The sequence below is a fragment of the Choloepus didactylus genome, chromosome 2, assembly GCF_015220235.1.
Source record: "Choloepus didactylus isolate mChoDid1 chromosome 2, mChoDid1.pri, whole genome shotgun sequence".
NCBI classification, from domain to species: Eukaryota; Metazoa; Chordata; class Mammalia; order Pilosa; family Megalonychidae; genus Choloepus; species Choloepus didactylus.
This window is the reverse complement of record NC_051308.1, coordinates 184,183,995-184,207,694: the sequence shown is the minus strand read 5'-3', so window position 1 is coordinate 184,207,694 and position 23,700 is coordinate 184,183,995. Positions and strand designations below refer to the sequence as shown.

The following is a 23,700-nucleotide window of genomic DNA, read 5'->3' as shown; positions in this document are numbered from 1 at the left end:
CTCTGATGGGATTTAATTTTTTTTTTCTCTCCCTTATTAAGTTTGAGCTTTGATAATAGTACCATAATAGCTTCACCATTAGGACAAAATAAGAGAGTCCATGCAAACATAAGATTTCAATGTGAATATGAATCTGTCTTTCTTTTCCATTCACTACTCTTTGTTTCCAGTTTCTTCTGTTATTATGGTGAGGAGCAAGCTGCAGAGCATGGTGGCCAGATTGTCTGGGTTTGAATCCTGGCTCTGCCACTTATCAGCTGAGTGACCCTGGCAAGTTGCTTAACCTTTCTGAGCCTTAGTTTCCTCATCTGTAAAGTATAGGCAGTAAATCTTCCTACTTCATAGAGTTGTTGTAAGGATTAAATGAATTAATGGTTGTCCAGTATTTAGAGCAGAGCCTGTCACATAGTAAGTGCTGTATATCACTGTTTGTTGAATAAAATAAAAATCGTTAGTGGGCTTATATTTTCTAAGTAAGAAAAAGGCCATATAAATTGGTTTTTATTAACCAAATACATTTATTGAATGTCAACATGTTATCATCAGTGTTTAATAAAAAGGAGTATAGGGCCCTCCCAGCGGATGAGAGTGATTTGCACGTTGGTTTTGTTCATGAAGTGGCTGGCATTCGGTTCAGTAGTTCTCACCTATGGGCCCCTATACCATCTCATAATCTTATGTTATTTTTAAACATATTTTATTAATGCAGTGGAATTTTCCATGGTTTCCATGTCTTTTCTGAACTTAAGTGGTTTAGCAGGGGCATAGTACTGGTGGAATGCATATAAATGAAGCGTGATTTCCCATAAAATGCTCTTCTTAGAGCCTACTTATCACCCAAGAGGAGTAATAGATGGGCTTTGTATTTAATCCATGGTAGGACTAGGCTTGAACACATTAGAGAATTGCCCCAACTGTATCTAGACCTCTTGTGGTCCAACAACCTATCAGTCACCAAAAGTTTAAGAAAGAAATGTGTATGTATTGAGCACTCAGGCATGCAGTAGGGTTATAGCTTCACCTTGGTCCAAGATGGTATTTGTGTGGCTGTATACAGTGATATTTTAATTTATTTTTTACTTTTTTTGAACAATATCATCACAGTGCTGGACACCTGAAGTCAATAGTCAAAGGAGATTCATGAGTAATCAATAAACTGTCTTAAAGCTGCATATGTGTTTTCAGGGAATTGAATCATCTTTCTTCTTTGTTTGATTTTTAGGATCCCTTAGATCCCACGAGATCAGTGATTGTGATCCGCTCCCTGGTAGCAGGTGGTGTAGCGGAAAGAAGTGGTGAACTTTTACCTGGAGATCGCTTGGTCTCAGTCAATGAACACTGTTTGGATAACACCACTCTTGCTGAAGCTGTGGAAGTGTTGAAAGCTGTGCCACCAGGCACTGTGCACCTCGGCATCTGTAAGCCTTTGGTGGTAAGTGTTAAATTTTGTTAATATAAGATGTGATCATAGTACAAGAGTTAAGAGTACAGATTTTGGAGACAGGTACACCTGAGCTTGAGTCCCTGTTTCACGTCTTATTATCTGTTTGAACATAGGCAAGTTTCTTAATCTCCATGGCTTACAAAATCAGAAAAAATAATATCCTGTTCATGGATTTTGAAGATTAAAGAAGATTATATTCATTAAGTGCTTAGCGCAGTATTATATAAATGCTAGCTGCTAACATTACTACTACCACTGTCACCTTCACTATTATTTTGATCTTTATGCTTTGAATATAGACTTCTAAGTTTTTTTCACGTCTCTTATGACAGAAATCAAAATGTTTATTTATGCATTTTAGCTTTCATTTGGGAATGATGCTGTGGCATGACAGGTTGAAATCCAGTGAGCCATATCATTTTAGCCACATGGAAATGAGATTTTAATATACTTTATTGACTATCAGAACATCTTGTAGGGAGAACCCAAGATGGCGGCTAGGTAAGACAGGGCAGAAAAACACCTCCGTGAAAAATACCAGGTGAAAGCCAGAAAGTGACCCAGAACCCCAGTTCCAGCAATGCACCAGCTGGACAAGGTCTGCTAAATCCACAGGGACCATGCATTTGGTGAAACCCGGAGTCCGCATTCTGAAACGAGTGAGTGAGCTGGCTGAAAGTCCGGTGGCCGCACTGTGGTGTGGGGAAACTGAGGGTTGGCATTTGGAGACAGACTAATTCTTTTAAAAAAAAACCAAAACTGGGACCAACTGCAGATATGATGGTGAGAACTGCGCAGTGAGGCACAGCGGGAGTGGGCTGTTCCAGCACCTCTGTGTCTGGTGTGGAGGATAGCCCTTCCCACACCCGCTGCTGATTGTCTCGGGGCCAGGGGGCAGAGGAAAGCCAAAAGGAGAAAGAAACCGTGCCCCTTGCAACCATCTCCCTGGTGAGCTGGGGACGCTCCTGCCCGGGGCTGGAGCCACAGCCCAGAGCCGCACCACGGTTCCCACTGTGATGGGGAGTGTCTCCCACAGCACCGTGCACACGCCACAATATTGGCTGTGGACAGTGGCCTTTAGTGCACTCACAGCTAATTGTCCCGGAGCTGGGAAGGGGAGCTGCTCAAAGAGTGGGAAATTAATATGCCCCATTCAACCATCTTTACAGCAGGCTAGGGGAATGCCCCTGAACGGCCTGGCAGCCCAGGTCTTCCCTGGAGGGCCGACGCTCACTTGTGACGTGGCGCAGCCTTCCCTCGGCAGGGGTCCTGGAGGAGCACGGCTGAGAAGGAGGACCCACTCAAAAATCCCTTGACCCTACGCCAGTGCCAGGGACTTGGGGGTCAGCAGCAGAGACGATCTGTGGTGGTACTGAGGTGAAGGCTTGGACTCTTGCAACAGCCTTAAATCTCTGGGAACACCTAGAAGGTTTGATTATTAAAGCTGCCCTGCCCCACTAACTGCTTAGACACACGCCCCACATTCAGGGAGACAGCACCAACAACACACCCAAACTTGGTGCACCAGTTCAACCCCACAGAATCAGACCCCCACACACCACAAAGACAAAGTTGGGGAGAATGGACTTGAGGGGAATAGGTGACTCACAGATGCCATCTGCTGGTTAGTTAGAGAAAGTGTATGCCACCAAGCTGTAAATCTGAGAAATTAGAGATTGGTATCTTTTAGACCCTGAAAGAACCCTATCAAGTAAAGCAAATGCCAAGAGGCCAAAAACAACAGAAAATCTTAAAGCATGTAAAACTAGATGATATGGAGAACCCAAACCCAAACACCCAAATCAAAAGATCCGAAAAGACACAGTACTTGGTGCAATTAATCAGAGAACTAAAGTCAAACAATGAGAGCATGGCACAGGATATAAAGGACATGAAGAAGAGCATGGCACAGGATATAAAGGACATAAAGAAGACCCTAGAAGAGCATAAAGAAGAAATTGCAAGAGTAAATAAAAAAATAGAAGATCTTATGGAAATAAAAGAAACTGTTGGCCAAATTGAAAAGACACTGGATACTCATAATACAATGACTCAGCGTCCTCAAGGACCACAGAATGGAAAATGAAAGAACAAAAGAAAGAATGGGGAAAAAAATTGAAAAAATCGAAATGGATCTCAGGGATATGATAGATAAAATAAAACATCCAAATTTAAGACTCTTTGGTGTCCCAGAAGGGAAAGAGAAGGATAAAGGTCTAGAAAGGGTATTCAAAGAAATTGTTGGGGAAAACTTCCCAAACCTTCTACACAATATAAATACACAAAGCATAAATGCCCAGCCATCTCCAAATAGAATAAATCCAAATAAGCCCACTCCAAGACATATTCTGATCAGACTGTCAAATACTGAAGAGAAGGAGCAAGTTCTGAAAGCAGCAAGAGAAAAGCAATTCACCACATACAAAGGAAACAACATAAGACTAAGTAGTGACTACTCAGCGGCCACCATGGAGGCGAGAAGGCAGTGGCATGACATATTTAAAATTCTGAGAGAGAGAAATTTCCAACCAAGCATACTTTATCCAGCAAAACTCTCCTTCAAATTTGAGGGAGAACTTAAATATTTCACAGACAAACAAATGCTGAGAGACTTTACTAAAGAAGACCTGCCTTACTTCTTATACTAAAGGGAGCCCTACTGACAGAGAAACAAAGCAAAGAGAGAGAGAGAGATAGAGAAATTTAACAGACATATATAAAACATTACATCCCAAATCACCAGGACACACATTCTTCTCTAGTGATCATGGATCTTTCTCCAGAATAGACCATAAGCTGGGACATAAAACAAGCCTCAATAAATTTTTTTTAAAAATTGAAATTATTCAAAGCATGTTCTCTGACCACAATGGAATACAAATAGAAGTCAATAACCATCAGAGAGTTAGAAAATTTACAAACACCTGGAGGGAAAAAATGAGGGGGAGATGAAAACATTCCTGGATAATGAAAAGCTGAGGGACTTCATCACCAGTAGATCAGTCCTATAAGAAATGCTAAAGGGAATTGTGTAGGCTGAAAGGAAGGGACGCTAAACAATTAACTGAAACCACATGAAGAAATAAAGATTTCCAGTAAAGATCACATGGTAAATATAAATACCAGTACTACTGTATTTTTGACTTGTAGCTCCACTATTTACTTCCTACAGGACCTAAAATACATAAAACTGTAATGATAAATCAGTGGTTTGGACTCAATGTAAAATATGTAATTTTTGACAAGAACTACATAAAGGTGGGAAATTGGAGGAATAAAGGAACATAGTTTATGTGTCCTATTGAAGTTAAGTTGGTATCAAAGAAAAACAAGATTATTATAGATTTAAGATGTTAAATTTAAGCCCCACAGTAAACACAAAGAAGGTGTCAGAGAATATGATTGTAGAGATGAATAGTACAGTATGGGTTACGAAAAGTGGGGGAATTGGGGTGTGCTGGAGTTCTGTGTATGGGTTTTGTATTGTTTTTGCAGCTGTTCGTGTAAGTTTGAATTTATTTCAAAATAAAATTTAAAAAAAAAATCTTGTAAATTTTAACATCTAGAACTTCTGTGTAGTCAAGCAGTCATGGAGTTGTCTCATTGTCTGATATCTTTTGTACTGGATCAGATTACTATTTAATGGCTCAAGGCCACTTATAGTTATGATGCAGTGGAGGTTCCCCATTGCGAAAAAAAAAAATAGTTGATGATGCCTATTTTCAGACGATTTTTAAAATATTATTGAGTGCTTTTTATATGTCAGGCAATGTTTTAAGCCCTCTACAGGTATTAATTAATTTAATCCTCACAGAAACTTTAAGAGGTAGTTCTCTTGTTACCCTCATTATATATGAGTCAGTCAAGGCAGAGAGTTGAATAACTTATCCAAGTTTATATAGCTAGTAAGGGGCAGAGTTGGAATGTGAACCCAGCAGGGCAGCTTCAGATTCTGTGCTCTTAGCTACGATGCTACATATTCCTGTTTTAGTATGTTGTTGCTTGTTTGCATGTAACATCTCTGAAACAGAAGCCTTGTGTAGTAGAATGCTAGATTTCAGGGAACCTGGTTTCTGTTCCTAGCTTTGCTAAGATTTAACCCAGTACATTTCAAACTTACAGATATGTAATCTATATCGGAATCACCTGGGAGATGGTTAAAATGCAGTTTCCCCAAATTCCACCCTCAGAGATTCTGATTTAGTGATTCTGTTGTGGTATTCAGGAATCTGTCATTTCAGTGGGTCACCTATGTAATTCTTATGCAGAATTTCACACTTTGAGAAGCTTTGTGCTAGGAGTTTGATTAGTAGGTGTAGCATTTTCCATCTCTGAGCCTTTTTTTTCCTGAAAAAACTGGACAAGACTAAGATTTTTCTTAATACTAAAATTCTTTTATTCTATGAAATATGTTAATGTACTAAAGATATTTACATAGGTGTGTGTGCATAAGTAAATGCCTATTTACATATAGTATTTATTTTTGCATTGGAGAACCTCGCCGGCACAATAACCATAACATGGCCTTGATGTATTACACATTAAAACAATATTACAAAAAGGAAAAAAAAAACCAGTATTACATACACACACAAAAGCATACCCTGTCCAACACTTTAAATGTTTCAAAATGGAATATAACACAGAGCTAATGCAAGTTCTTGAATTGTTATTATGTATTTGGTGCTTAGGTGTTGCTATAGCTGAAAAGATACCATGAGATGCTCTGTTTGATTTTTGGACAAGTTAAAGAGGAGAAACCTCTTGATATATTTTATGGGGAACTTATCTTCTTGGTATTTTGGTTGTGGCAGGAACCATTGTCTCAAATTTCCCTGATGATTATTTTCCTGATTATTTGGGCTTCATGATGGCAGCAGTTTTAGGAAGTCTCAGGCAGTGTGAATAGTGAGACTCTGTACCAACTGGTTGTGGCGTCCCGTGCTTTCTCTGGCAGAGGTAGAGCTATAGAAACCTCAGGACTCTGTAGCATGACGCTGAGAGTGTTTTGGAGTGTAATAATTGTGGGGTGGAACTTTGCCCAGGGTTCCCTCAGTGAGTCCAAGGCTGCCAGAATGCTTGGGAGTAGGAGGACCAGTAAAGGGATCAAGAGAAAGGTCACTTTTAAGACTTTCTACCACTAAGTAATTCCTCTTTCAACATCTGGGTTCTTTCAGCAAGACTGTTTATGTGCTGTAAATAGTGATGCAAGGAATCAGACACACAACTGCCTCCCTGCCTCCCTGCCTTCCTCCCTCTCTCTTTCCATGCAATTAATATTTACTGAGTATTTACTCAGTCTGTAGCAGAAGTAGGAGCAGAGAGTGTGAATAAGAAATTCCAAAGTCAGGTTTGACTAAAGACTATAAATATGTAAGTTAGGAGAACAAAATTTTTTATGAAGTCTTGTATTACATAGATGGTAACATTTTACTGCTAGCCAAGAATATGTTTTATCTTCTCTTTTTTACAAACACGCCACCAGATCCAAAAAAGTGAATGAACTAACTTTAAAAACTGCATTATATGTTGAAAACCAGCAGAGCAGAGCTGGCAATGGAGCACTTGAGACAGCTATGGGCTTTTGCTTGAGTCTCCTGTTCATTGACTGCATGTCCTTGGGCTATTTATTTATTTATTTTTTAATCATTTTTTTTTTTTATTGGAGAGTTGAGGGCTTACACAACAATCATGCATAAAATACAAGATTGCCATACACCTCTCCACCACCAAAACTTGCTTTGAGGAAAATTTGTTACAATTGATGATAGCGCTTTTTTTTTTTAACAGTAGTTACATTTGTTACTACTATTGTTAACAATTGATGAAAGATTATTAAAGTACTGTTGACTATTGTCCATGGTTTATGTAGGGGTATTTTTACCCCATATTTCAAAAGTTTTATTATTTTTTTTCATGCATGTCTTTATTTTATTACTCATCTACCCATACACTGGATAAAGGGAGTGTCAGTCACAAGATTTTTACAATCACAGGGAGACAAGATGAAAGCTATATAATTATACAATCATTATCAAAGATCAAGGCTACTGGATTACAGTTCAACAATTTCAGATATTTCCTGCTGGCTATTCTAATACACTAGAAACTAAAAAGAAATAGCTATATGAGTCAGTAGTCATAATCATTTGTCAAATCCTAACTTCTCAGTTACAACTCCTCCCTCTCATTTGATCATTCTGTCAATCTTCAGGGATATCTGGGCAATGACCATTCTAACTTCTTCATGCTGAAAAGGGGTGTCAACATTATGGGGTAGAGGAATGAAACTGATTGATGTTCTTGGAGAGATTGGTACCTCTGGGTTTCAGATCTTATCTGGCATAGGACCCATACAGAGCTTTAAGTTTCTGAAAAAATAAACCTAATAGGTAAAACTTCTACGGAGTCTTAGGTAGAGTCCTGGGTATTCGTTAGGGTTTTCAGGGTTACTGTTGGTTGGGGCTTGGCATACTGTGACAATTTGCAATATCTGGCTGAAGCTTGCTTTAGAGTAACTTCCAGAATAACTTCTATTTGAAATCTCTTAGCCACTGAAACTTTATTTTGTTTCATTCCTCTTCCCCCTTTTGGTCAAGGAAGTATTCTCAATCCCATGATGCTAGTGCCAGGCTCATCCCTGGGCATCATGTCCTGCAATGCCAGGGAGACTTACACCCCTAGGAGTCATGTCCCATTTAAGGGGGAGCCTAACCAGCTCCTACCTTCCTCGTCTATAAGATGGGGAATGCATTGGCATGGTGGTTGAGAACACAGGCTCCAGAGCCAAACAGGCAGGATTCACATTCTAGATGTGGAACTGACTAGTTATGTGGCATCAGGAGAATTACTGTGTCCCCATTTCCTCATCTATAAAATAAGGTTAAATAGCTCATCTACCTCGTAGAGTTGTTCTGAGGATTAAATGAATTAATATATTTAATGTGCTTAAACCTGTACTGGGTATATAAATAGCACTGTATATATGTTTGCTCTTGTTTTCATATAAATATAAAATCCTGACCTTATAGGATTGTTGTGAAGATTAATCTGAGACAAGGCATATAAAATTTTTAACATAGATTATGATGTTTAGGAAGGACTTAATAAGTAGTAGCTATGTTATAATCTGGGACTGATAGTGAGCTGATATGCACCAGGATGGAAATACTTGTTCTGAATGAGAGTTACTGCACTGAACCATTGTTAAATATTTTGAATAGCACTACTGTATATGCTTCTACATTTCTTAATATTAAGGTCAGTTCCTGTTAAAGTGATTTTTAAAAAATATGAGCTTTGACCTGAATATGGCTTTCCTTTTAATTATTTTAGAAAGTTTGTTCCCATGAAACTGTTTGACTAAATTTTATTGTGTACTTGTACTTAATGGAGAAATAAGAATTAATCTGAAGAGAGTTTGAAACTGAAATATTTTCCTGATTATATAAGTACTTTATTTTTTTCAGGGAGATGATAAAGAGGAAGAATGTCATTATATTTTACATTCAAGCAATAACGAAGACAAGACTGAACTTTCAGAAACAATTCATGAAATAAATTCGTCTTTAATCCTTGAAGCACCCAAGGTATTTAGTACAATTATTTGCCATTTAAATGTTTTGCTTTGAGCCAAAGTTTCTATAAAGAAGACAAAAACTTGTCTTATCACTCCCTGGCTAAAAGATATAAATTAGATAATCCCTCCCTTTAAATCTTTAGTTTAAAGGTTCTTAAACTGAAACTTTTTCCCTCCTTTAACATAGTGCCTCCATAAATAAACAGACCACATAGAAGGCATTTTCAAATAATAAACATACCTTACTTTATATCACTAATATTCACTAATATATTCCTAAAAATTGGGGGGAAGAACAGATTTTTTAAAATGTTCTTGAAAATGGAGGTATACATTATTTTGAATATTTCCTTAGAAAATAATTATGGAGTAAAAGCCTACGTTATGCTTTGATTTTAGAAAGTATATTTTAACGCTTTTCCTGTTTTATTCTTAAAATAATTGTGTTTATGTTACTCTTTGTACTTGGGTATGGTTTTGCTTTGCTTGATAACAAATGTCCTGGTGATGTTCTTTGTATAATATTTTGACAGTGTCTCAAGCTGACATGTATTCCTATATTATATCTGTTATATTTTTTTTACTGTAGACATTTTTGTTGAAATTTCATGGCTATATGACAAATATACCCTCCAGCCACAATTTGTTTGAAATAACCAGGTTGCAGTATTTGATACTAATTTAAAAATTATACCACAATTATGTTTAGCCAGTAAGGAAGCAATGGGAAGGAATAGATTCATTACAAGAATTTACACTTGGTAATACTTAATGAATAGGACTTAAGATTGGAAATGCCATTGATCTCTTAGAAGGAATTGGGCCTTATTGTACCAAGGAATTGGGCCTCATTGAGCCTCATTGTGCCAAGGACTCTCCAGAGTTAGGTCAAGGGCTTGGCAGATTCATCAGACATTACTCAGGGACTCATTCTGCACACCTGACTATTTAGTTTCAGTCATATATACTTGTAGTTCTGGTTAGTGAAATATAAATTCATTTAAAAGCATACTGTATTCATTCATTGTCTGTCATGTATTTTCAATCACAGATGGAAAAATATTTTTTCTATTATATGGAATATATTATAAAAGAGGCCCTTTATATGCAAAGTAGTTGAAATGTATTCTCCATTTCTTTTGTTTATACAGGATATTCTTAGTTATCATTTCTATTGAGTTACTTAAGCTTGTAAATGCTGACCTTTTAAGTCTTTATTGTTTTAAGTAATACTATGAAGTGTTTTGTATTTGTGTACTTTTTTTTTTATTGGAGTTAAATATATTTAGTGTAGCAGTATTCTCATGGTGAATTTTCAGGTTGTTAATGTATAATGAACCTTTTAGAATAGTCATTCACCTTGCCAAGGGCACATTTCTACCTCTTATTTTTATTATTTGTCCCTTTCTTGGGTTGAGGCTTGTGTGGGAGTGAGCTTACATTTCTCCTCATTTTAACCATGTGTTGCATGTGATGTAGGACATTGCGGTTATGTCAGTGTCTTAATTCTTCAATTAATTAACTTAATTTTTCAGTTAAAGTATATATATTGCAGCTACGAGACAGGCATAGTTTAAATTTTTTGGCAACTTTTATTTACAGAGATTTAGAGATGAATCATATTTTAAAGAAGAACCTGTGGATGAACCATTTGTAGATTTGGGGAAGTCTTTCCAGTCCCAACAGAAAGAAATAGACAACAGCAAGGAGGCCTGGGAGATGCATGAATTTCTGACACCTAGATTGCAAGAAATGGGTGAAGAAAGAGAAATGCTTGTTGATGAAGAATATGAGCTATATAAAGATTGCTTTCACTCCATGGAGTTGTATTCCTCTTCGCATGTGCAAGAGGCCATTCCTCTTCCCTCCCCAAAGGAACATCACTTTGGTACACAGTGGTTACATCACAGTGAACCACCTGAGCCTCAAGAAGCAAGATCCATGCTGAGTACATATGCCCAGGAGACGCAGCAGTATGGCTACAGCTCTGAAAACATGGTAAGGGGTTATGACAGATCCTCCACACCCTCTCCTTTCTCTCTCCCTCCCCACGAGGTCTGCATGTGGTAAGTCATATAACTTTCAAAAAACAAACTAACAAAGTTGATTGGTCTTTTCATAATTAATCGTTTTCCTAGATGTTCCATAGGTGTATAGCATATGCATGGACCCTTAGTAAGTACAAATCAATAGTTTTCATATGAATATTATGTAACTTCTCATTGGAGTCAATGACCTGCATCATTTGCTTTGCCTTTTTTTGTGATGTTTTTTTCCCGATTACTCACTTAAAGGAAGAATTCTTTTGGCTTTTGTGATTTTTTGAAAAATTTCCCTCAGGGAGACCTAGCTGTATACATTTCTCACCTAGTGTATTTGTCAGGGAAATCAAGGCAAAGTTGATTTAATTAAAAATATATTGTTTATATCTTGGTCTTCCACACTGTTCTCGGTGTTTATATGATACTAAATGAAAAAGGGACAGGACTCTAGAAAATCATCTTGACATTTGAGTTTGAGATAGTGTCTTTTTACAACTTGACAGGAAAGCATTAGCATTATATTTTAATAGGTTTGCTCTTGCTATTAAATCACCAATAAACTTTGTTACGGACTTTTAAAAATATTTTTGTTTTTGTTTCCTTCCCTCATTTAATTTTTATGCAAATTAAAAGAAACTTATTGTATAGGGATTTTTTTTAACGACAGCTTGGTGGTATGTTATGGTTCTCCATGCTGAGGTTTGCAACTTCCCTGTAGTGCTGTGCAAAATGTGCCTTCGTTTGCTCTCTTACAGGGCAAATAGAGGTGGTTGCTTTCCTTGCCTCCCTTTCTCCCTTCTGAAAATACATGTGGGTTCTTCTGCTGTGCAAGGCGCTACGCTAGATGCATTTAAGGGCCCCAGAGGATTCCCTGTGTTGGAGGACTCTAGGCAGTCAACCAGAGAACAGATGTTTTGGAATATGTGGATGATGCCTGGATGTGGGAAGAGGTGATGCAGAATTGCCTGGTGTGCTGCCATTGACATTATTTATGCTTTAGATCTTTACCAGTCCCACTCCAATATCTGTAAATATTCCACCCCAAACAGAATTTTCATTGTAGGAGCAAATTGGAATATGTAATACTGAATATTCACAAATACACAGTTGTTGTGACTCCTATTCTTCTAGGAAAATAATATTTTTCTATTTATCCAAATACAATGCAACTTGACATATAGGCTCATTTTAGTGTATAAACTTTTAGCTATATGGATGAAATGGTTAGATGTGTACTCATAATATTTTCTTTATAAATTTAATTAAACATTAAATTTAATTAAACATTCATATTTAAAAACTTGTAAGTTAAATAACTTTTAAGTTATTAATATTTTTTGCTTATGCTCACATTTCATGGTATAATTTTATTCAAATTCTTTCAGTGCATATTTAATGTCAGTGTCTACATTATTGCTGGAATCACCTTTTAATTGTTGAACACAGCTTTCCAAATACTGCATCTTCATTTCCATGTAGATTGTTGGAGATACAGCAATTTTTTAACCCATACTGTCACTCAGAATTTTCTCCTGATCTTAATTGTTCATTTGCATAACATTATTTTTTTTGATTCTTCATATTGGTGATCTTCGTGATGTAACCACCTACTCTATTGTTTGTTAAAGTGCTCTTTAAATAGCTTGTTTGTAAACAGTATTCAACACTTGCAATTTGAAGGACATGCATCCTAATTACTAATCAGTGGTAAATTTCCTAGCTTCTCTCTTTTTATTTGCCTTTACTGATTCTGTTGGTTAACCTCTGAAGGCTCCCAAACAGGCATTGATTAAGTTTGTTTCAGCTCTAATTTATCTTTCTTAAAAAGGATTTTAGTTTCTTTAAATAATTGTGTGTTCTTGCTTTGAACATTAACCCTTTCGTCCCTTTCCTCCACCCTGCAGTGATAACAGTCATATCTGCTTGGTTGTTGTACATGATCAGGCTTTGATCTTTATTTCCCCACCTCTAATTACTGATGGACCCCTGTAAGGATAATTAACTGTCTAATATTACAAGCTCTGGATAGTTTTAAGAAACATTCAAATGCCTTGGAAAGGTGTAACACCCAATGCTTTCTATTTAGAGGGTGCCCTCTAGAAAGGTAAGAAGTAATATCCTATCTCTCTTGGTCGTAAGCTTCATTTTGGGTTACAGATATGGCTGTATATGCAGAGTACAAATAATACCCAACTATTTCAAAGTTTATCTTTCTCTACCACTCATACCGATGTTTTAGTTGAAGGATGTAACCTGAAAGTTTATAAATCTGGTTCTTTTTGCCTGAGGATTATTTTCCCTGGGGAAAATTGTATGTTCTTATTTTCTCCTCTGTTTAGAAAAAAACTGAACTCATTTTTCTAAAGAACTATTCACTATATTGAAATCCCAGATTTATATGTCCGGTTCTCTTGTCCTTTGTAACTGCCATTACCTTTTTTTTAAATTTCCAAATGACCCAAAAAGTTACTGTCCAGTTTCCTCTTTTTAAGAACTTAGTGTTTACCATTTTTTCCTTACTTCCTTCTCTAAGAAAAGGTTTCTCTTGCTTATTTTATTCTGGTAAGTAGTTGTATCTCCTTTCTTACCCATATTTAATATTTAAATTCAATTTTACATTCCCTAGGCTCTAACTATCTTGATTTAGTTATATGTTTAGCTATGTTCATAATTTGTTTGGAAAAAGCTAGCAGTATTTGGTATACCAATTCATGAGAGGTCTTTCCCTTACCATTGAAGTCTGACCAGTATAACTTTGTTTAAAAAGTGGAACATTGTAGAAGATGTAGTTCATGTTTTTGTTTTGAACAGCCTAAATTTCCAACAATAGATTATAATGTATTATTATTTATCTTAACTGAATTATAGTATATTCACATTGTGGCTATAATGTAGTCATTTAAATTTATGCTTATAAAGATTTTTAAAATTTTATTATAAAGTATTTAAGTGAAAATTGTATATTCTTTAAGATTGTAACTCTGGAAAACCGTAAAAGATGTCTGAACAAAAGGAGGATGAGTGGAAAGCAGAATAAGCTATTGGCAGTGCTTATCTGTAGGTTTTAGGTTTGGGTGATTCAGGTATTCACTGGGCAGATGAGAGTGCTAAGGAGGGCAAGCGAAGGCTTAGAGATAGTAAAATTCTCTGTGTGTTTGGAATCAGCAATTCAGCTATTCAAATTATAGACCTCAGAGCAACGTGATCTAGGTGGTTGTGTGTTTCAGCAATTGCTCTTGCTGGACTGGATAGAACTTTTATTCCTGTACTTTGATAAATGCTTCATTAAATTCACTTATTAATAAAACAAGTTTTGCGTGTGTTTCAAATCCATGTTTGGAAAAAACAGATTTTACTAGGCTCTACTCTTGCAGATATTAAGTTACCAGCATTTGTTACTGCTTACCACAGTATAAACCATTACTTGAGAATGCCTGCTTGCAGGTTCAGTTTCCCACTGTCATTATTATCTGGTTTGAACAACACTGCATTTTCAGTACTAATGCATTTTCTATTTTTCTTCCTCTCAAGATGAAAGAAAATTTTGGCATCGATTCCTTACCCTCTATAACCTCAAATGAAGGCAACAGTCAACAAGGCAGATTTGATGATCTGGAAAATTTTAATTCATTAACAAAAAGCAGTCTGGATTTAGGTTTGTGGCGCTTATTTCCCATAAACACAAATTGCATTATTTTGCAATCTTTCAGTTTTAGTTTTGCATACAATGAATTTCACTGTCACATTTTCATTTGTTATGGTATTTTGAATTTAAATCTGCTTTGTTTAGAATACCCGGTAGGATAAACTTGGCTCATATTTCAACTTAAAACTTTCAGATTCTATTTTCTGACTGGTCCACATTTTCTTGGTCTCATTTTGCTTTTTGTTAACAATATGCATTGAAACTAGAACTAATGCCTTAAATTGAATCTGAAATACTCTACTAATATATATTAAAATCTTTGATGCTAAGTGATGTTGTTAGCTCACTTGAATGAGACTGTTAAATATTAATAAAGAGAGGCATATTTTAAACATTTATGAAACATTTTTACAGCCATGAATTACTGTCACTTTTGATACATTAATAACTTAGTTTCCATTAAAGAATTCCAAAAGTATAGTGCCTCTTCCTGCACTCTTCCAATATCGATTCTTGTATACCCCTGGAAACTTCACTTTGAAAAATAATTTTTCTTCACCCAGTACTGAAATGTCATTATAACATTAACATCTCTGGTGAGAGTGTTAAATTCTCTCATAGTACTGGGATTTATAGAGCCATTGTTCAGGATTTATGCTGTCTTTCACCTGTTATGACTCTTCTGATGGGAAAAGCCTTTCTCTGGGCATTTCTTGTATTGTGTGGTAGTGTATTGTAAGGGGACAGAGAGATATAGAAAGTAATATAACAATTTTATGTGTCTTCAGGATTCAGTTAAGTAAAATCTGAAGAGTGGAATCCTTAATGGTAAAGATTGAATACTTGTCTGTTATCTGGGGGTCAAAACTATGGATGGATAATTTTGAATATCTAAGATTAGATGAATCTGTATAGTTTTTCATGATATATAACAGATTGTGACTTGGAGAAAGATGGGACTTTTCCCCCAGTTTTCAGGTATACTGTTTTTTTAATTCACCACATTTCTTTGAGAAAGTTTACTGCACAAATGAATGAATGAATGAGTAGACCATACCTGTTAATGAATCAGTTATTCTTGATGCATTATAGCAGGGTTTCTCAATCTCTTGTACTATTTTGGATCAGATAATTCTTTGTTGTTGGGGGCTGACTTGTGCATTGTAGGATGTTTAGTAGCACTTCTGCCTCTAACCCTAGATGCCAATGACAGTCCCCCAGTCACAATCATCAAAAATGTCTGTAGACATTGCCAAATGTCCTCTGTGGGGCAAAACACCCCTGGCTGAGAACCACTCCTTTTTACTGTCAGGGCTGAAAGGAACAGGTAAAATATATAGGACAGGTTTCGGGGGGAGGGGCAGTCAAGTTGGGAAGAAGACGGGAAAAGGGATGTCCTGCTCATGGGATGATCCACCCCTCCCAGATCAGTGTATCTTATAAATGACCCCAAAGTCACTTCCCCTGCCTTATTGCTGCCTGCGTTTGTTTCCTAGATCTGCTATAACAAATTATGACAAACTTCATAGCTTGAACCTATAGAAACTTACTTTCTTCCTGTTCTGGAGATTAGAAATCCAAAATCAAAGTGTTGGCAGGGCTGTGATACTCTCTCCAATGCTCTAGGGGAGAATCCTTCCGTCCAGAAGCCTCTTCCAGCTTCACATGGCTTCAGCATTCCTTGGCTTGCAGCTGCTCAACCCATTCTCTGCCTCTGTCTTCCCATGGCCTTTTAACTTTTCCCTGTTCATATCTTTTCTACTTCTGTCTCCTATAATCTGCTTGTCATTGGATTTAGGGCCCATCCAGTAATCCAGGATGATCTTATCTAAGATCCTTAACTTGGTTACATCTGCAAAGACCCATTTTCCAAATAAGATCTCGTTCACAGGTTCTGGGACATGGACGTATCTTTTTTATTATTATTAGAGAAGTATGTGTTTATGTAGCAATCATCTATAAAATACAAGATTCCCATATACCACCCTACTATTAACACCTTGCATTGGTATGATAAGCATACCAATTGAATTGATGAAAGCATATTTTTATAATTGTACTAGGACATATCTTTTGAGGGACCACCATTCAAGCCACCACACTGCCTTAATCTATTAGTTTGCAAGGTCCAGGGGATTTATTCTTTGAGATCATAGCTTTGGGAATGAAGCTAAATTTATGTATCATAGACCTGTCCTCAGTAGAAAAGCATTCATAACCACTTGCTTTTAGGGAAATTTCTTGGGACTCCCAGAATGCAATGTTGCAGGCATGATTATTTAGATTTGTGCTAATTAAGAGTGAGCTGAGAAATTATTGATGAGGAGTTGATAGAGATTTTGGCAGCATACATATGGAGTTAGTTCTGCTCAGAATTTCACTGTGCTCTTGAGATCCCTGTCCAGCAAAGAGCAGGCTCTATTTCAGTCCCAGGTCCTTCGGTACTAAGCGGTTAATCTGCTGTGTCACCAGACAAACCAGATTTCTCCATGCCTCTATTCTCTCTATTTTCTCAACTGTTAACACTGTTAGTAACAGACAATCTTAATCAGATTTATTATAGAACAATTAATTTCAAAAATTTTTTGTTAACCTTCTAAAGGGCTATTCTTGACCCTGTAGTTAATCCAAAATTATGTGTCATTCTGTAAGAGTTTATATTCTACATGGGCTGCTAAGCCAAATGTATAAATTAGCATAATCAATAATGTAAGGCATACGAGATAAATGCCAAATTAGTCATACATTTAGTATTAGAAGTAGAACAGGCAGAGAGTAGTTGTGTTTCCCAGTCTTTGACTCCCCTTCCCTGAATTGTGCTCCCAGTGAACCCTGGACCAGTTTCTGACATTGTACCCAAGAGTCAAATACCTATATTCATTTGCACACCTGCCTTTATAAACTGAAAACTTATAATAAACTAAGCCTCTGAGGAGCAAAGATTGTACCTGGTTCTGTTGTTGCAGTAGGTGCTCAAGAAATAGTTGATGAATGAGGAAGTTACACACTCCCTATGTGTGGGTTATTCAACAGCACTTTAATTTACTACTTTTTTGTTTTTCAATTGCTAAATTGTACACCACCATTATTTCCTCTATACTTGGGTTCATTTTGCTTTTGTTTTGTTTGCCAGTATGTTCTTGCACCTCACCAAGCATAAACTTTTGGAGAATTTCCCTCATTCCTTTCCTGTAAGCATTAACTTCCAATTATCCAGGAACATTTTTTTTTTTTTTAACTTTCCCTGTTTTTCTAACCTCTGTACCCCTGCTAGAGCCATTGCCTAACAACTGCAGAGGTCCTCCAGGACTTGGTTTGTTTTATGGGCTTCTGGGTACTGTGGTATGCTTGATGAACAGTTCTGTAAGGTGTGACCATGGTCAAGCACTGTGAGGGATGAGAGTATATGTGCCTGAGCACTGTACTGACAGGGCCCATAGACGAGGCAGTGGGGTAAAGGGCACAGAGTAGACTTTGTGTGGAGCAGTAATAAGAAGTTTTCAACAAACTTTTGCAACCTCTGAAACCCAATGTTGTAATTTAACAGGCTGCTTTTACCAACCTGTCTGGATGGGAAAGAACTCTGCAAATGGAGTCAATTTCCTATTCCTATAATTGAGCAGCTCTGGTTTTAGGTTATTCCTGCCACAATTCTGGTCCAACTCTGGTCTATTCTCAGAGAGGAGGAGGCAGACATAGGCAAATCCATAGCAGTGGGGCGGTACTATGGATTTGACTGCCTTGCATGAATGGCGGCCCCAATGGGGAATGGAGAGGATTGCATGGGGGTGGGGGAAAAGCAGCTAAAACTCCCTTTCATGACACAGAGTTATTTTCACCTCATTTTTGCATTGCTGTGTTGCATTGCTAGCTGATTAAATCCTGATCCCAAAGTTTCCAGACAGGATAAAAAGAAGCAGTAGTAAGTTTGTTAGAAAATGTGTTCAAGATGAAGAAGATATTGAAAGAGTGGCGATGCTTATAAGTAGAGTTATAGAAGAGCATCTTGGAGATCATTTCTGATTTTCTGATAAGCCAAGTCCCCCAAATATACTATAAATGCATAGAATTAAGCAAAGCATTTGATGTACTATTCGTCATATTCTGGGCCAGTTTTGCTTGGTGTATTACTAAGCAGCATTGCCTTTTGTGGTGGCAGGTCATAACACTTGTTTTCAAGTCAAGCCTTCTCCTCATGCTCTTCCCTCTACCCATAACACTCTCCTGGCAGAACTTTATGGGTCTGGTTTCCTAACGCCATCCAGGTCTCTGCTCGGGTGTCATCTTGCCATCAAGGCCTTCTCTGACTTGCCCTGTCTAAAATAGCCATTACTTTCTCTCCCCACATGTTGCTTTCTTTTCCTTCCTAGAACTTACCACATCCCAAAATCATCCTGTGTGTTCAATCTGTGTCTCTTCTCACTAGCATGTCAGCTCCCTAGGGGTAGGAACTTCCTCAGTTTTATGTACTAGGGTATCCCTAATGCCTACTTCCTAGCAGGTAGAGGGTGCTCCGTAGACATCTGGTGAGTGAATTTGTGAAGGTATGAATGAACAACATCCATATTAATGTTGGATAAACTTGAAATTAGTTCTGTACGTTTGGCTTCCTCCTACATTGGCCATAAAAGTAGCACTTCAGGTATTGTGCCTTCTCACATTTGTTTGATGGAAAACAAACCAAAAAAAAAAAGTGTAGAAGCTACATTGGACCTTTTTTTTTTTTTTTCATTTTTACATTTTTTGGCATAGGTTCTGCCAGGTATTTTAAAAATCTATAAAAAGTATAGAAGTCAAAAATGGGTCTCACATGAATGCACAACTATATGATGGTACTCTGAACAATTGATTGTACACTTTAGATGATTGTATGGTATATGAATATATCTCAATTTAAAAAGAATGGAAAAAAAAAACAGTATCACAATCTTGCATTGATTATCACCTGGGTTTGCTCTTCAGGCATTATGATTCCAGATGATGTCCAAGGTTCTAGCTTGCTTGTTGACCTTCCTGCTGTGGCTCAAAGAAGGGATCAAGAAGAACTGCCTTTATACCAACTCCCCAGAACCCGAGTTTTTTCAAAGGCCTCAGCATACACAGGAATGTTATCCTCTAAATACGCCACTGATGCATGGTATGATATACTTTCTCTTTGGTTTCACGTTATAAAATAGTTTTCTTTTCCTTTCTGGGGAGAAAAAAATACATGATTGTGGTGGAACATTTGGAAAATATAGAAAAATATTATGATTAAAATATATATTAGATATTTACTATGAGAATTTTACCTACTGCATACACAATTGTACTGTATACACAATTTTGTGTTTTCACAGGTATGTGCAAAATGGATTGTATGTAGTATTTGCTTAGATAATTGGAGACTAGTTAAGAATTAACAAACTCAAGAAGCATTTGAGGACAAATTAAAGAGGAGGTGGCTTTGAGAGTTAGAATCTCTAGGAATTGTTTGGATGTTGGAAGTGAGTGACAAGAGTTGAGGATAACACATGTTTCTGATTTGAGACACTCAGTGGATAGGGGGAACCATTAATTCTTCAACATAAGATTATGGAAGCATAACAGTTAAGAAGCAGGCTGGGAGGGAAAATGATGAGTTCAGTTTGAGACATGTTGAAGGTTGTAGTATCCATAGGATTACCAAGTGAAATGTAATCAATTCGATACACAGATCTGGATATTAGTAAGTATTGAGGTCTATAGATAATTGGGAGCAAAAGCAAGTATGGATGGAAAACCTGGATTTGAATGCAGTCATCCAGGTAAAGTACAAAAAGTAAGAAGAACATAGGGCCATAATTGGAATCCTGCAGAGGAGTAATATTTAAGACATGTAAGTAAGAAGAAAAGACTGGGGTAGAATGAATAAAAGGTAGAAGAAATTGATGAATTAGAGGTTGACATAGAAACCAGGGGAATAGAGCATTTCAGCAAGAGAATTGTAATGGACCGTGTCGCATGCTATGGAAAGGTCAAGATAGATAGGAACAGAATTGTTTTCATTTGATTTGGCTATAAGGATGCACTTGGTAAGCATAGAGCACTTTCAGTAGAGTGGAAATCAGAGAGTAGTGGGTTGAGAATTGGAAATAATGTCATAAATTGGTCAGAGTAAGCTCAAACTAATGCTTTGAGAATCCTAGTTATGAAACGAGGCAGAGATAATTCTCATACACATAATCTATACAAGCACATTTTCTCTCTCACACACACACACAAACACTCACATGAGGAGGAAACTTGAGAGAATTTTATTTACCTAACAGAAGGATACAGTAAAGGAATATGTGGATGCTAGAAAGTGGGTGATGAAACATAGTCCCTGGGGATGGTAGAGGGAGAGTGCACAATACACCTGGGGATATTAACCTTTGATAGTTTGATAGTGGGATGCTCACCTCTGCCACTGAGACATGCCAGGAAGGAAAGGAAGAATACAGATACATTTTGTAGTTTGGGGGCAGGAATTCAAGGGACTTATTGTCCAGTGATCTCAGTTTTATTTTTTTCTGCTATTTAGGGGAAAGATATTTGCTAAGAATGATGGGGTGCTAGTAATTTAGGAGTTAAGAGAAGTGTCAGAGTAGAGGTTAGCTTTTCAAACAAGGGTGGAAGAAAAGTGACCAAGTAGTAGGAAGGAGTTTAGAAAAGTACAGACTACCCTTGTTTCAGTTCTCCAGGGAGTGAGAGAATGAGCATCACCCACTTAAGTAGGAAGTCCTTGGCACAGAACCAGAAGTTATTAAAGAGGAGATTGAGAGAACATTCTGTGAAGAGGTTAGGGTGTGGAGTGGTTTGTTTACAATTCGAGGAGATTCCATGAAGTGTGACGGAAAGTTTGGCAGGGCAGGCCTTTGGGTGGGGTGTGGAAGGGAGGCACATCTGAAGGAAAAAACAGAGTACTATAGCATTTGTTGTGAGTAGGGAAACAAGAGGTGAACAAAGGGGTTGGCAGTATGAGCAGAACACAGCAGGAATGAGAGATAGGATGGGATTAATTGGCCTTAATGTTTTGGTGGAAGCCTTGGTCCAAGAATTATTTTGTGTTGACAGATGAGGTGCCTTAGTCTTAGATGATGTACACTTTTGTTCAGCAAGCTGTGACCTTTGCCCAGAGTTTTGGATAGAAACTTACAAGAAGTTGTTCTTTGTGCTTCTGCATAGTTCATTTGTAAATGGAGAGGAAAGACACAGATAGGCCTGACTCCTTGGATGAATCCGTTGGCTTTTTCACTCAGCAGAAGGGAGGTGCCAGTAGTCCTGGAGTCTGAATGTGAGACATCCGTGCTCACAGATAATCCCTAGTATGCCAAATGCAGCCCCAAGAGTGACATTCGGTGCTAAATAAGCAATGGGTTTGTTTCCTTAGAAGAGATGCCTGGAAGTGGAAATAATGAAAGAGCAAGAAACATATTTTATGACTTTTTATGTTGTCAAATACTTTCTAAATGAGACACCTTCAGTTTTTACATTTCTCTTGTGCTTAGTGATAACAGTTGAATCTGGCAGATGAGTTCAGAAATGGACTGCTTCTCTAAAGTTATAGAATTGTAATTATAGAATTCGAAAGGGTCAAGACATATTTCCTTGTGCAGAGGAGAAAATAGAGCATCAGTTGTTCCCATGCAGTTCTCCCAGCTTCAGTGAGAAACAATGTTTACTCTTATCCCATTGCTTTTTTTTCCCCAACACAATTTTATTCACACACCATCCAAAGTGTACAATTATTGGCTCTCAGTATAATCACAGGATTATGTATTCACCACCACAATCAATTTTAGAGCATTTTCATTGTTCCAAAAAGAAAATTCCATACCCTTTTGTTTCTGTTTGCTAAAGCTGCTGGGATACAATATACCAGAAATGGATTGGCTTTTACAATGAGTATTTATTAGTTTACACATTTATGGTTCTAAGGCCATGAAAATGTCCCAGTGAAGTCATCAACGGGACAATACCTTCTCTGAAGAAAGGCTGCTAGCATCCGGGGTTCCTCTGTCAGATAGCAAGGCACATGGCTGGTATCTGCTGGTCCTTCTTTTCTGGGTTTTGTTGCTTTCAGCTCTTGGCTTCAGTGGTTCTCTCAGCTCCCCTGCGGGCTTTCGTCTAAGCTTCTCTGGGAGTTTCTCTCTCTCTGAATTCTCTGGCTTTTTGCTGTCCTTTATCCTCTGTTAAAGGACTCCAGTAAAGGATTAAGACCCATCTTGAATTGGGTGGATCACATCTCAATTGATAATGACCTAATCAGAAGTTCCCACCCAAAATAGGTCTGCATCCACAGGAATGCATTAAAAGTTCATGACCTTTTCTGGGGTACATACCAGCTTCAAACCACACCCTTATACTTCACCCCTATTATTTTCCAATTGCTTTTTCTCCTAAATTAAGTACTTTAACAAGCTTATTTCTTAGGCAGCACAGGCATTTAAGGACTCCTTTCTCTTGATAGATCAGTCTTGAATTTGAAAGTTGTTTTTTTGACTTGCTTTCTGAGATTTAGTATATATTTAAGTCTCAGTCAGTTCCAGAAGAGTTCCTGTAAATCACACTCCCCCTTTTAATCAATTCAGGGTATGCCCTATGCGGTTAGGTTCATAGGTGAACATTTATTGCCACTCAGGCGACTCCCTGAGTATGCAATGATTGTTTTGGAAGATAGTCTTTCAGATCAGCAGGTCACCCATATAGTGCTTAATGGTGTTGTAGAGTTTCTTCTTTGCATTAATTTTTGTGTAGTACCCAGCAGAGCTATATATACATGCATACCTCAGAGATATTGTGGATCCAGTTCCAGAGCACTGCCATAAAGTGAATATCACAATAATGCAAGTTACCCGAATTCTTGGTTTGCCAGTGCATATAAAGGTTATGTTTACACTACACTGTAATCTATTCAGTGTGCAGTAGCATTCTGTCTTAAAAAACAATCTACATACCTTAACTAAAAAGTACTTTATTGCTAAAA

General features: G+C 37.4%; 1 protein-coding gene across 6 annotated transcripts in view; it reads left to right on the top strand.

Annotated features, from left to right (window-relative positions):
• PATJ (PATJ crumbs cell polarity complex component) overlaps positions 1–23,700 on the top strand; it is a 450,328-nt gene that overhangs the window by 116,410 nt on the left and 310,218 nt on the right. For all 6 annotated transcript variants that reach the window (XM_037827057.1, XM_037827058.1, XM_037827056.1 and 3 more), the window contains 5 exons: positions 1,223–1,432; positions 8,914–9,033; positions 10,626–11,021; positions 14,597–14,720; positions 19,674–19,848. In XM_037827057.1, the coding sequence (XP_037682985.1) occupies positions 1,223–1,432; positions 8,914–9,033; positions 10,626–11,021; positions 14,597–14,720; positions 19,674–19,848 (1,025 nt within the window). The remainder of the gene's footprint in view (positions 1–1,222; positions 1,433–8,913; positions 9,034–10,625; positions 11,022–14,596; positions 14,721–19,673; positions 19,849–23,700) is intronic.